We start from the raw sequence: 14,592 nt of genomic DNA, 5'->3' as shown, positions 1-14,592 counted from the left end.
CGTTTTCACTTCTGCATTTGAATTTCTTTCCAAATTATCAAAAACTGACATCTACTACAGTTGTTCTGAGACTTTGATTGATATTGCCTGTCTACCTCACTTCGGTTGGTATGGCTTTCTCCTCTGCTGTAAATAACATGACTGTATCATCGCTATTGTGAAAGACCCACTGAGCAATGGTCACTACTGTTCCAAATCACATTCACTTTCTGTATTTTTTATTGAAATGCACACACTCAGCTGCAGACTTTCAAGACACTCTATTTATGAAATAGACTATAATCCAAACTCTTCTTAAATTAACCCTTATTGACTTTTTATTTTCAAGCCTCTTCTGTCATTTTTGTAAGAAATTAACTGCAACTGTGTGGAAATAAAAGAGAATTTTCTAATCATCATTCAAAGCAGTGGAACTGTGCAATAAGAAACCCATGTTCCCAAATGATTTAACATTTTTTTTCTCTTTGCCCTTCTTAATTAATTTTTATTACCTTCTTTCCATTTGGCTCTATGTTTATCATACTTCCATTATCATACTGTTTTAAATTAAAGTGTTTGTACAAAGGTTTTCTATGAACTTTTTCAACTCAGCACACAAATCAAGTTACTGATACAGCCTAGAAAACAGACTGCAGTTACAGCTGAAAATAGTTTAATATCAGTGACTATAGACATCATGTCTCTGATCTTCCTGAAGTTTGTGACTGTACCATTTCACTGTGCATTCAGAGACGCACTAAGCTAAAAAAGTCAAGAGAGAAGCTCAGTCTTCATCTTGAAAGCATTTATCTGGTGCACTTTTTCCATAAAATTATAAATCACTATAACCAAAGCAAGTGGCCGTGATGCCTAACAGGAACAAGTGTACTGACCTGCAATTCTGCAACAGATTACTGCTAGTACTGACAAGAGTCATGTGCATTATGTACAGGCTTAAATGGGTAGGATGCTTATGAGAAAGATGGCAAAAAACTTTTTACCAGGGCCTGTAGTGACAGGACAAAAGGCAACATTTTTAAACTGAGAGACTAGACATAGGAAGAAATTCTTTCCTGTGAGGGTGGTGAGGCCCTGGCACAGGGTGCCCAGAGCAGCTGTGGCTGCCCCCTCCCTGGGAGGGTTCCAGGCCAGGCTGGACGGGGCTTTGAGCAACCTGGTCTGGTGGAAGGGGTCCCTGCCCAGGGCAGGGGGGTTGGGACTAGGTGATCTTTAAAGGTCCATTCCAACTCTTCCAATCCAAACCACTTTATAATTATATGGTTCTGTGAAATCAGGGTTAAATTCAAGATTAAGAGCTGGGCTAGAAGAATGCAATGACTCAGGCTAATGCAGGCAATCAGAAAGGGATGTCAAAATAAAGGACTCACTGCTGTCACTGTGGCTCATCAGGCTAGACTTCTAGTTCACTGAGTGTGTAAATCATTAGATTTAGGTCTGGCAGTGCACTGACTGTAAGCCTATTTCAGAAGAGCTACTAAGGCAACTAGTTATATTCTGGTTTGGAGCAAGCAGAAGTTCATCGAATAAATTTTAGGTCAAAGTTAGGGCAAAGTTTAGTGTTCATAAGGGAAAAAAATTGATCATGGAAAAAAACGCTCAGCTCCAGAGCAGACTGCACGATTGTGTGTTGTGTTATAATCTCCAGTGTTCTAGACTCTCTCGCTGCTTCAGGTAGGTGAAGGTCACTGTGCTTTTGGCTGCCATTAGGCTCATGGTGTTTGAAAACAGGCTGGCCGAGGCTTTAACAAAAGTTGTAACACCTAGCCTTAAAAAGGACTCATGGATGATAGCCTAAAAAGAGCTTCAGCGTTCTCTTACTAGGTGACACGACTCGGTTCAGTCGGCCCACAGCTCTCCCCATTATGTAAAATTCCCACGGCTCGAGAGTGCTGTCCACCTACCCCTTTACAACCCCCCTCACACCGCACCGCCACGCAGCTCCCTGCAGAAGGCGGCTGCTTCTTCAGGACCACTTTTCCCCGCGCGTCCCCCCGAGGCACCAAACCACCGGGCGCAGGTACCAGGAGCCTCAGCCCACACCGCGACCGCCTCTATCCCACGCTAAAGGCGGCGTGTAACTCCCGTAGGTTCGGCAGCCCGCAGGAGCGCTCGGCTCCCGGCGCCGAGCCGCCACGGGACAAGCGTCCTCATGGGTTCGCCGCGTACCTGAGGCTGCAACGGCGGTGCTGGGGGGGGGGGGGGGGAGCTGCCGGGGCTGAGGCCGGCCGCGGGACGGGGGCTCTCCGCCTCTGCAGCGGGGGGCGAAGCGCAGGGCCGCGGGCGGAGGCTCCTCCCGCCGCCTCACGGCTCCCCCCGCCGGCGCCTCCGCCCGCGCCGGGCGGGATGCGGGGCGCTCGCAAGCGGCTGTGCTCCGCCTTGCTCGTCGCTTACGGCCTCTTCTCCCTGTACGCGGCCTACACCGTCTTCCTCCGGCCCCGCCGCCCGGCCGCCCCCCGCCCGCCGCACCGGGACCGCCGCGGCCCGCGAGGTGAGAGCGGCGGCGGGTTTTAGACGCGGAGCCGGCGCGGTTTGTCAGCTCCCGCCTGCGCCAGAACGGCCTCGGCGCCCCCGGTTTGGCGGAGCGGCGCCGCCTTGTTGCCGGCCCGGGAAGCCCGGGCCAGGCCGAGGGCAGCGCCTGGTCGCGGCCGCGGCGCGGCCGCTGCCCCTGAGGGAGAGCGGGGCCGGGGCCGGGGCCTGCGCCTGCGCTGTCGGCGGCCATTTCCCCGGGAGGCACCGGCCCGCGGGAGGGTTGTGGGGTGCTCCTTGAAATTCCGAACTCAAGAAATACTCGTGAGTTTTCTCAGCCTGTGAGTCCGCTCTTTTCATGTAAATTACGCTTCTGGGTTTCTTAGATCACGTTGCCTTGGGAAATGAAGAATGGAATCCATGGGAAGCGGACGACAGGAGTGAACTGGTTGCTTCTCAGCAGAGATATGAAGCTAATCTTAAAATGATAAAACATGCAAGATCTCACCTAGAACAAACCAGGCTTAGAGTACAGATTTGGGGCAAAGCAGCAGTTGGTAAGCAGATGTAATCAATGCCTATTAATCACTTAGCTTTTCTGATACAGCACTTTTCTCTGCCGTTTTTTTTAATGCATAAAATTTATGTATATGATTGAGTAATATGGATATTTGTACATGAAGAGCATTAAGGAAGTGGTAGCTTTTACTCAAATTTGTGTTAATACCAGTATAAGAGTAGCTAGACTACAGCTTCTTTGTATCCGTTCTTTCCAAGGATGTTTTTCACATCTGTCAAAAAATGGCTCACATGGCAGAGAAACACTTTTTGAATCCAGTTTAGTTTATGATGCAACACAAGGACAGACCTCTTATTGGGCTAAACCAGAATATTTAGTTTTGTTACATTTGCAGTTTGTGAAACAAAGCAACTCACAGTGAGAAATAAGGCATTTTCTCTACTGCAGTATTACTGCCACTGGTGAACTCGGAAATTCTGTTCTAGAAGACACTGAGTTTCATTTCTGCAAAAGCTGGAGGCCAGGGTCCTCCCAAGCTCTTTAGCTACTGCTGAGACATCTCATTGTTCTTATTTTAGCTTTTTTGAAAATGTAAAATTTCCAGCTGCAGTTGAACTTCCATGTAGCATTGTAGAGTAGTTTGGTATATTACATGCATTCCATCACAAAAATTCACGGTGTTTCACAAAAGCTTAAGAGAAGTGTGTTTGTCCTTAAAATGATGATTAATATTTGATTATTTTTAAGGGGTGTGCGTGCTGAAAAGAGATGCTAACTGAAGTAGTAGTGTGTTATATCTTCATCTGCTGACATTTTGACAGCCAAAGAATCTTTTAAAATGTCCTGATGTGTAAAAAATTCATCTTAACTAATTTACTTAATGGAATTTGGGAAGCAATGTCCATATTGTATAAGAAGCCCTGACATTTCTTTCCCAAGTTCTTACATTGTTACGCTTTTTCATCTTCCAGAAATACACTTATTTGCTAAGAGTATAGAGTAGGCAAGATTGGTGCATTCAAATTCTCCATCATACCTTCATTTATGTAGGTCTTTACCTCTGGCAGCATATTTTTGAAGGGCACCTTGAGCCAGAAGATGTGACTGCACAGTGGAGAGAAGGAAGCCAAAAAGCAGGAAATACATATTTCAGGTACTAGCTGCATGTTGTTGACTTCAGTTGTGTTGACTTTAACAAATGATACATTGGAAAGTTAAAGAGCATGATAAGATGCACAGGTGCATTATTTTGTCGTATCTCAAAGTTGCAGTTATTTTAGTATCAGTTGCAAATACTTTAATTTTGTCATGTGTTGGTAACTAGGGAATAAGCACACAACTTTTCATTCAACATAATCACAAAGAACAGTTACGTTTATTCATGAAAACACATACTTGATAAAACCAGCAAATTCTAGCTCAAACATCTCGCTATTAAAAAAAATAGAAAACTAGGGAGCAATTTCATCTGCTGTTTTATGCAGATTTGTGTATTTGAAAGAAATGTGGAAAGGCTTACCAATGCTGAGAGGAGGGGCAGCCAAGAGAACTCTGGAATGGAGGGAATACAACCCTGAGAAGAGTCTAAGAACTGGGGCTTGGGACTGACAGTTGACTGAAAGAAGCTTGGGGTTTTGAGGCAAGAACTGCTATTCTGTTGTATTCAGGGAAGAATGACTTCACTCATTTATTCATAATTTGTTTCTATTTATAACAAAAACAATTTGTGAGACCTAGCATCTAGTTAACTACTTGATTTGCAAAGCAAAATTTTGTATGTAGAGGAAGATTACACTTGAAGCCTTGTTTGCTCTAAGAATATAATTTGATCTGTGATCACACATGTTTTAAAACTATTGTCAAACATTTTACATTATTTAGTGAATGATACAGCACTTTTCCCTAATGTCCTATTTAATACCGTTTTTAAGGCTTTCTGTAAAAATACAGTGAAAGCTGAAGGATTTGTCATCTATTTGGCCAGTTTGCCAGTCTGCAGTGGTAGCTCTCCTACAACATTTAGTCACTTGCACCAGGACCCATCTGTTAAAAAAGTTTCCTTTTAAAGCATAAATGACACACTTAAGTGAATTTAAATTCTGAAAAATATGTTACTTGAGGAAGGTGTTTTTTCCTCTCACAATAAGGCAGGCTGTTCTAGTTGAAATTTGCAGAGAGTGTTTGAAGTAAATATGTGATTGTGAATTAAAAGGGGTTTTTTAAGTGCTCACAGAAGTTGTTCATCACTTTGAATTTTTTATCAATGTATCTGACGTGGTACAGGCCATAGAATCTTTTCAGTGATGCCTACATCATAAGTGATTAAAAAAAATGTGTTCTAGAAAGACACATAGACTTAAAAAGTTTGTCTTACATCTAAGGAAATAGGCAAAATTACATAGTCTTTTTTTAAAAAAAAAAAAACCTGTATTCCTTGTCTGCAAATAGAACCTGATCCTACAAGATCGAGGAATCAGCTATGAATGATGCTACTGCATCCTGGTAGTCTCCTTGACAGAGCAATAGAGCTTTCCATTCACGCGTTTGGAGAAAGGATACAATACTTTCTTTGAATAGGGAGCAGTGCCTCTAGTGTTTTCTTGGTGGGAAGAGACTTTCTTGTTTACAGAATTAAAATCTCAGAAGCTATAGAAATTAATGACACTCTACCAGATCATCTTCCTGGTATGGACAGGAGGATTTATTTCAAGCCCTTGCTTTTCACATTTATAATATGAAAATAATTTGCTGCACTTAATGAGTCTGTCACTTGACTGATTGTGGTTATTTTCTCTTTGGTGTGCCTGTTTCAGATGAATAATAACCTTACATGTTTGCTTAGGGTATGCATCTCTCAGAGACTTCTGTACTAACATTTAAATATCTCCTTGTTATGTTTAGAAAAACAGGGAAAATAGTGACTTTGTTTTAACTTCAACTTGGATGCTAGATCCTATAAAAATACAAAGTTTAAGTTTGGTACCAACATAACAGGTTAAAATTTGACAGGCTGGTAGGAACTTGTGCAAAGTATAGAAAATATGCAAATATAACTTATTTTAATGATTAGTATTCTGAAATTAAATAGCTGAAGTTCTACCTTTTACTCGAATTGGAAATGTTATTTTACATTTTTTTGTGAGAAAGAATTAGTACATGATTTTGGCTGCTCACTGGTTATAAGATTTTCTAGAATTGCTAATTTTATTGCCTAGCTGAGGTAAATTATCTCCATTTGATTACTAGATGAGGCTAGAGGGGACTAGCTCAGGTGACATATTTAGAGAATATGTGCTGCTGTGCATTTTTTTGTGATAAGTCTGATAATTGTTAAAACACAGAACTCTCATGAATACTTTTAAAGAATATCAAATCTAAAGACACAAAAATGCCAAAATATAACTTGAACACAGTTGCATGAATAAGCCCGTATTGTATATTTATGATGGAGAATACACATATTTAGTATAGATTTTGATGGCTTCAGGTTTTTACCAAATAAGTTGCATAAAGAATACTAAAAGTATAAACTTCTACATGAAATGCAGGGGCATTTATTTAAAAACATGGGTGGAGTAGGAACTGCATAGCTGTGGATTTTAGTGAGGTGTTGGCACATTCATACAAGTAGGAGAGCAGGGTTTAGCACTTTCCCTGGCCTGAAGCAATTCACATCCTTCTCTCCTGTCATCTAGGAGGATGTTGTAGAGCAGAGCATGCCAAAATTCATATCTCTTATCGCTAAATTACATCATTCCTAAATTTCTGTTCCACTGAGTCACACCCTCTCTGTTTTAACATTCAGTGCTGCCTTCCCCCAGTCCCTGTTACCCCCAGTTGTTCAGCAGTTAGTTCTTCAATGCCGTTCTCCTGTCCTCCTTAAGCAGATTGCAACCATCTTGTTTCATGCCAGAGTGAAACTATATTGGTCAACAAAATTAACCCATGGAGATTTCTTTACCTGCCAAAGGATCCTGATAAGGATAATATGTGGCAATTTAGTTTCTTTAATAGCCTTTGGTGAAGCTTTTTGAAAATCCAAGTATGCTACGTCTACTGGATCCCCTTTATTTATATTCTCATTGACACACTCCTAGATCTCCATCAGATTAGTGAGACAGAATTACTCATTTTCAGCAGTGTTTATCCACATATGTGATCAGTGACCTTACCTTTCGATAAGATCCAGTGATCTTACTGTTTATTACAGACTCTTCCAGGGAGGGAATTCGTACTGCATGGTCTGCTCCAGAGTCCTCTCAAGTTGTTTTTGAAGATGGGAGTGACACTGGTGAAGCCCTTCTCATCAGGCACAGTGGCTCTTCATAATGACAGTTGCACCTCTTGCCAGCAGTTCTGCAATTTCGTGTTTGTGTTCCTTCAGAAGTCTCAAGTGAATGTCATCCAGGTCCAAATCCTCCATGTCATATAATACTTGTGATGTTTTACCTTCTATTTCTTGCTGAAGAGAACGAGTTAGGTGTGGGCAACTTAACCTGCTATGGCTTAGTCATCCATTTTAAACCCTTTTTAAACTGTTGCCCCTCCAGTTCTGTAGTTGTCTTTTTGGTATATTTTTTATCTTTTGCTTTTCATATATTTAAAAAACCTTTACCTGTCAGCCAGAACATCCTTTTACAAGGTGCTTTTAAAATTGCTTTTAGCCTTAATTTTCTGTTTGCATTTCATAAGCAGTATTTTATGAGCTTTAGTGTCTGACTTGTTTGGGCAAGTTTTTCATTATTTTCAGTGCTGACCTTTGCACTTGGGCAACCTCCCTAACTATTCTATTAAGCCATACGGGTTTTGGGGAGACTGTTGTTTCCTTTTTGGACTGAGGCACGCAGCGTGCCTGGGCTGCTTATACAGTGTTTTTGAACAGCCTACAAGCTCTTTGCAAGCTTCTTGTTATTTGGGCTATTCCTTTCAGAGTTCTTTCCTTGATTTTCTCATTTTTAAGTAATTATTCTATATGGAGTAGAAGCTGGATGTATTTGGTATGTTCTCTCCTACTGCCATGTTAAGCTTAATCATATTGCTGTTAAGAATGGCTGTCCAACTAACACCTTTGGAATTAAGTCTGGAAGACCCAGTCTGGAATAGTGTCTTTTCATATGGTTTTTAAGGCTAGTAAGATAAAACAAGGAATTTATAGGAAGCAAGTCATTTATTGAGTCCAAAAAAATATAATCTTCCTATACCATCCTTGATCTAGCCTTCATGTGAGTAGTGAAAATCTCTTAGTACTACTGCCTTAATTTTACAGTTTCTCTAATCTCCCTTACGTTTCCCAATCCCGACTGCATTCTGACTGGGAAAAAATAGTAAAATTTAGCAATGTGTTTTTATTAATCAAGTATGGGTTTTCCATAGTGTTTCTTTTTTTCCCCACTGTAATTTTATGCTGTTAAACTTTATATTTTCCTACACACGGGTCATTGCTTCCCCACCTGTACATCCTGTTATTCCTGTAAAGTTGATAGCCTCACAACACTGTGTCCATAGATAAAACTCTTTACCCTCGGGTCTCTTTTACAAGGTGGTCACTGGATCGACTATGTATCTCATTCACTATTTTAGGCATTCTGATGCTCTCTTACGAATCCCAGTGATTCTTTTCTCATTGTCTCTTAAGATGGGTGGAATCTTTTATCATTGTCTGTTAAACTCTGGTTTTAAGTCCTGACCTGATTTACATTTAATCTAATGGAAGTCTTGATGCCAAATCATGATTCTCATGAATCTTGGCTTCAAAATATGGCACTCCCACCAAGCAAGCATCATGTTGGCTTAACTCAGGCTTAGAATATGCTTGCCTAAAGTCACTCTGCTTCAGATAACCTCACTGGAGTAGTTTTTACAGCTTTTGCTGTGAATTTCCTTTTCCTCACTAAGCACACTTGAACTGAAACTAGCTCTCAGCACTTTGTGAGTTAAAACTCATGGTTATTCTAAATTAGGTAAAATTCATGCTCAATCAAAATTAAGTTTTGCTGGTAGCCAAAAAACTGTAGTAATGCAGTAGACCTAGAAAACTAACACTTAATTGACTCTTGGAAAAAAAAAAAATAAAAATGGATAGCTTTTTTCCCCTCCACCCTTTCCCAAACTGTGTAATCACTAACTGTTTGAGTTCAGTCAGAAGTCTGTTAACACAGCAGTTAGCTATGAGCAGGAGCTGGCAAACATTGGTTTGTTTCATTGCAGTTCACAAATGACTGTTGTGAGATACTTGTACATTATTAGTGATTTAATGATTTTTCTACATGATTGAAATTCCTCTGTTAAATACATTGTGAAAGATCTAGAAATGCAGTTTTCTACCTAAAATGTTAGTGCTTACTAGCTTCTGTCAGAGCCTCAAGTTTGACCTCAGTCACAGAGCAACATGAGTTTACATTTAGATCTGTACCTCTTCTGTTATAGATTCTACTCAGTGTCAGATGTTTTTTTGGTCTAGCCTTAACTTAACCAAAATTAGAGAAAAGTAGTATGCCAGACCAGCTAACTGTGCCTCCTAATGGTACCTGTTTTAATACACTATTACGGATTTTTGGGAAGGCCTCTCTCTTGTTCTAATAGAGTATTCATTGGTTATTACTGGAACTAAGAAAAATTTTGATTTTTAGTGAACATCAAAGTACATCCTTTTTTAAAAGTTGATTTACCCACATTTTGATGTTTGAATATGGTACTAGTTCTGATTTATTGACAAAATACCTTATTTTCATTTAAGTCTAAATCTCATTTTTCTTGAATAAAGACAGCTTTATTCCCGTCTTAGGCTGTAGATACAGCAGAAATGGTTACAGTTGCACAGTTACTTTGCAATATATTGCATTTACTTTATTGAAGAAAAAAAAATGTCTGGAATACAGACTGTGAAGTAAGGATGTTTAGAGGGTTATGGTCAATAATTTGTCTTAAGAGTGTTTACTGTTTTGTATTTTGGTTTTCACAGCTTCATCACTGGTCCATCTGTAGTTCCTGGCTACTTCTCAGTTGAAGCTGAAAATGTTGTGCTAGTTCTGAATGGAAGAGAAAAAGCAAAGATCACTTACGCCACTCAGTGGTTGCATTACACGCAAACATTAATTCAAACTCACAAAATCCAGCGTGTAGCGGTTGTGCTGCTTGGAAATGAGCAGTGCAACAATGAATGGATTCAACCATACCTGAAAAGAAATGGAGGATTTGTAAACCTACTCTTTGTTACATATGACTATGCATTGGTAAATGAAGAAGATATTTTCCAGTGGCCTTTAGGAGTAGCTACGTAAGTGCTATAAACACAAATTACAGTTGAATTTGAATATATCTTCAGAACCATTAATAGCAATGAAGTAATCACTGTGAAATAAGGCAGAGACTACCTTTGAAACCAGTAAAGAACTGGGATCAGGGTGTAGCTTTTCTTACAGAAAAGAAACAACAGGGAAATCTAACAGTGATCCATCAAAAATAGTAACATTAGAAGGAATATCTCTCTTAATTTGAGAATGAAAATATTTTTTAATATTAATCTGTTCCAGAAAAAATACTAACTTTATGTAATGAAAAAGTTAGTGCCAGGCCTTCAGCCAAAGCAGTGTTTCACTGGTGAGCAAAATAAGTGATATGAGATTTGAGGAATCAGTCAAAAAAAGAAAAATGCTTGTTGTGGTGAAAGCATGTCTAAAAGGATGGCATACAGTTTACATTGGATCCCAGGGCTTCACATTGGTTTTGTTGAGTCCAAAAAGGCAAGCTAAATAGTTTGTATGGCAAGCTATTTAGTAGCCAAAAAGTTAGATTAATTAAATCCACCCAGAAAAAAGTGAGATTTTTCTATGAGCGGTTACCAGTGGTATTTTCAGTTGGAAAGTGTGTCCAGAGATTAAGGTAGCTGAGACTTAAACTCCATAGTTACCATTAACCTGGCCGTTTCAGTCAAAACTAGTGGTTGAATCAAGAAAGCTGCTTTGAAAAAGCATGTTTCTGAAGGACATTTTGTGCCGTGCGCACATAATATCTCTGATGTCAAAGGAAGACATAAGTGTTCTAGAAAGTCTCTCTAGAGAGTGGTAGGGGAAAAGGCAATAAAGACCAGCTTTTAGGACAGGACTTGCACTGGTTTGTTTGTGGGTCACTGTGTTTATAGATGTGTTTCATTAGCAACAAATAGGTGGGTTTAGTCTTAGAATGTGCTGAAGTAATAATGGAATGGTGCAAAATGTTTTTCATTGACATAAAACATAGTTGTCTAATGTATACGTTGTTTTTACAGGTACAGAAATTTTCCAGTTGTAGAACCCAGCTGGTCAATGCTACATGATCCAAGATCATACCTATGTAATTTCTTAGGAACAGTTTATAAGAACTCTTCTAGGGAAACTCTGATGGAAATTCTGAAGCAGGATGGGCTTGACAAACTTTGCTGGATATCAGCCAGAGAACAGTAAGACTTTGTGAAAATATTCAGACTTTTTTGCCTGGTTCATTACTACCAATCCTTTCTTGTGTATTAAAAAATGCTACAAATAAAGGTAACCAGTCATAATTAAAACAGAGAACATTGCTGAGCCTCTTTCTATAGGTCTTCATAATGTAGCAGCCTTTCTGTTACTATGTTTTACATAAAGCAAATTTTTAAATACATAGAAAAATTTACTACATATACTAAATATAAAGACCATCTTTTTTTTTTTCTTCTATATATTTGATTATGGTGGGAAAAGAAATACCTGTCTTGCACCTTATGTGTATTAATATTTTAGTAGAAGAAAAAGACAGCTGTGTTTTGTTGTGTTACATATAAGAGAGTGGATTTAATCTGTACAGTATGGCTCTTTTTTATTTAAAGTAGGTAGAACAGATCCTTTGACTAACAGGAATAGGATTCTGATTGTTTTTCTTAATTTTACCAAGCAACACCAGTAAAATGCTTGATAGCAGGCACAGCAGTTCTTAGGAAGACCTCAACTACCCTGATAAAAAAAATCTCAGGAGGTGGATGGTATCTGTGACATAAACTCTAATGTCACAGGCATTCTGAGGCTCTTCACACAAATGAACTCAGATTAACAGATTGCTTTACATCCTAACTTTTAAAAAGCAAACCTCTACTGAATTGGAATATTAGAAGCCCCCCAAAAAATTAAGTCTGTCAAGTGTCTCCTTGCATGTCTATTTCTGAACTGTGCTGTGCATATTTAAAATGGTGTTTCAGTTTGCCTCTTGCACTTCTAAGTATTAATAATTTCCTAAAGGGACCATATCTAAAGAGTGTTACAATCTATTTTTAAAAGACACTTTAAGAATAGTTAGGACTAAAAGTAAAAGCCTGTTGATTGTGTGTGTAATATAAAATTCTTACATTGACAGCATTTTCAGTTTTATAAATAATTGAAATTAAATCATATCTCTATTTTTTCATTGCAGTGCCTGTGGGAAAAATGTTAATTTTCAACCCCTTTACTTTCCTAGGTGGCAGCCTCAAGAGACAAATGAAAGTTTCAGAAACTATCAAGATGCCTTGCTGCAGAGTGATTTGACATTGTGCCCAGTGGGAATAAATACAGAATGCTATAGAATTTATGAAGCTTGTTCATATGGATCTCTGCCTGTTATAGAAGATGTAATGACACCAGGTGATTGCGGAAATTCATCAGTGTACCACAGTGCTCCATTAGAATTATTAAAAACCATGGGGGCTCCATTTATCTTTATTAAAAACTGGAAAGAGCTTCCTGCTCTTCTAGAGAAAGAAAAAAAAATGAGCTTACAAGAAAAGATTCAAAGGAGAAAAAAGCTTATAGAATGGTATCGAAACTTCAAAGCATGGATGAGACAGAAATTCATTAGTACTTTGGAAAATTCATTTTTACCCAGTGATAAAGGATAAATTGTCCCTTTTGAAAATCTATGACAGATTGAAGGCTTAATTTCCATTAACCTTCCAAGGAAGCTTTTATACAAAAGAAGTCTCACTGGGCAGATACATTCCTTTTGAAGTCAACAGAATTGTGCTAGCTTGGCCAAGAGCTACTTTTGGTCCTCTATCCTTAGCAATTTTCAGAGAGGTTGTTGACTTCGCAGGATGGTAGTCTGCAAGGAGAACAACAATTTTATTACTGTTCGTACAATTTCCATGTTGTTGTATGACCTGATAAATTTTTTTTTAGGACAATATCTTTGAGCATATGAACTCATTAAAATCCAACATGAGTACAACATTTGTGTTTGAAGAAAAGAGAAGAATGAAAGCTGTATGGTACAGAGTAATTTATTATGTAGATTAAAGAAGACAAGTATGATAATAGTGAAATTGCCAGGTTTAGCACAGTCGTTGAGATATATCCTGGTAAATGCTTGTTTTGAAAATGTGAACTGTTTACTTGACTGACATTTCATGTCCAAGGAAGTGGCCATAAAGCTAATTAAACACTGTGGAATAACAATGTGCATTTCAGGGTAAAAATGGATAACTCTTAGAATGTTTCATAGCAATGTATTTCCCTTTTAATGTCAGATAGCAACATTTCTTTCTTCCATTTCCTTTTAGTCTTGGGACATTAACTTTCTGAAGTTCTGCTGCAGGAGCATTCATTACCTGCAGTTACAGCTGCACATCCTGAACACAGGGCCTTAAACATGAATCTGCTTGTAGCTTACCTGATTTCTCAAAATCTGCTGAAACTTGTCAGCTCCAAAAGGTGGCAGAAGTATAGTATTGCATGTTTGTGATACTGCATGTACAACGAGCAGTTTCAACAGTTTTTGTTAAATGTAGCCAAAGGGATCTGTTACTGTGCTTGTACATTAGAAATGAGTGTGTACTATTATCTTCAGTGTGTTCAGCTGAGCAGGGTTACTGCATGCACGACACTGGCATACCAAAGGTGGTGTAAGAGCCAGATTTCTGTCTTTGAAGATCAGCATTCCATGTGGGTTCATTCTCATGCAGGAATTCAAAAGCCAGTGCAACTGTACTGCTAAGTAATATTCACTATCTAGTTCTGGAATATGTATCATACAAGACCACTGCTGTGGTGCCTTTCTTCAGTTTTCTTGCATCCTTCCTGTGTAAAAAAAAAAAAAAAACCAAAAAAAACCACAACCAAAAAAAAACCCTGTAAAAACACTGGGGTTTGGTTTGCTAACAGTGGATATTTCACAATGGATGACCTAGATCTGGAATAAAGTATGTTTCAGAACACCTGGATTTTTAGGAGGTTGCATTCTATATGCATAGAAGATGCTCTCAGAAAACAATCTAAATCCAAATAATCTGAATCATAGGTCTAACATGCATTTCCTGTGAATATCATCCCCGCCTTTTATCTCAAGCATCATACCGTTGCAGTACAGTGCAGACATACTCTGTTCAGCTGAGACTGGAAGTACGGCTGTCATACCAGCACTGAGTTGATGAGCCCTGCTTAGAGTGGACCTTGTGAGACAAATTTACATTAAATTTCCATACTGAGGATCTGCAGTAGCCAACTGCACAGTAGTACACACTTCACTTACATGGTTGGAGGAAGCTCGAGTATCTGCAATAGTGTAATGTCATTGCTCTAATTCCACTCTAGTAGAATCTCTTTCTACACAAGCTACAAAACTGC

At 39.0% G+C, this 14,592-nt stretch overlaps 1 protein-coding gene across 3 annotated transcripts; it reads left to right on the top strand.

Annotated features, from left to right (window-relative positions):
- Positions 1–2,200: 2,200 nt before the first annotated feature.
- RXYLT1 (ribitol xylosyltransferase 1) lies at positions 2,201–14,189 on the top strand. Of its 3 annotated transcripts, none has more exons than XM_042792837.1 (6): positions 2,201–2,488; positions 2,853–3,023; positions 4,037–4,139; positions 9,948–10,262; positions 11,253–11,423; positions 12,452–14,189. In XM_042792837.1, exons 1-6 carry the CDS (start codon positions 2,344–2,346, stop codon positions 12,867–12,869), a joined length of 1,323 nt encoding a protein of 440 aa, XP_042648771.1. In that variant the 5' UTR covers positions 2,201–2,343; the 3' UTR covers positions 12,870–14,189. The 3 variants fall into 3 exon arrangements, with proteins under 3 accessions (XP_042648771.1, XP_042648772.1, XP_032855754.2); XM_042792838.1 differs by lacking the exon at positions 2,201–2,488 and adding an exon at positions 7,197–7,394 and having other exon boundaries at positions 2,936–3,023; positions 4,054–4,139; XM_032999863.2 differs by lacking the exons at positions 2,201–2,488; positions 2,853–3,023 and adding an exon at positions 7,197–7,394 and having other exon boundaries at positions 4,033–4,139.
- Positions 14,190–14,592: the final 403 nt, after the last annotated feature.

The sequence above is a fragment of the Tyto alba genome, unplaced genomic scaffold (assembly GCF_018691265.1).
Source record: "Tyto alba isolate M040663 unplaced genomic scaffold, T.alba_DEE_v4.0 Super-Scaffold_2, whole genome shotgun sequence".
Taxonomy (NCBI): Eukaryota; Metazoa; Chordata; class Aves; order Strigiformes; family Tytonidae; genus Tyto; species Tyto alba.
The sequence above is the reverse complement of the archived record's forward strand: the minus strand, read 5'-3'. Positions and strand labels throughout refer to the sequence as shown.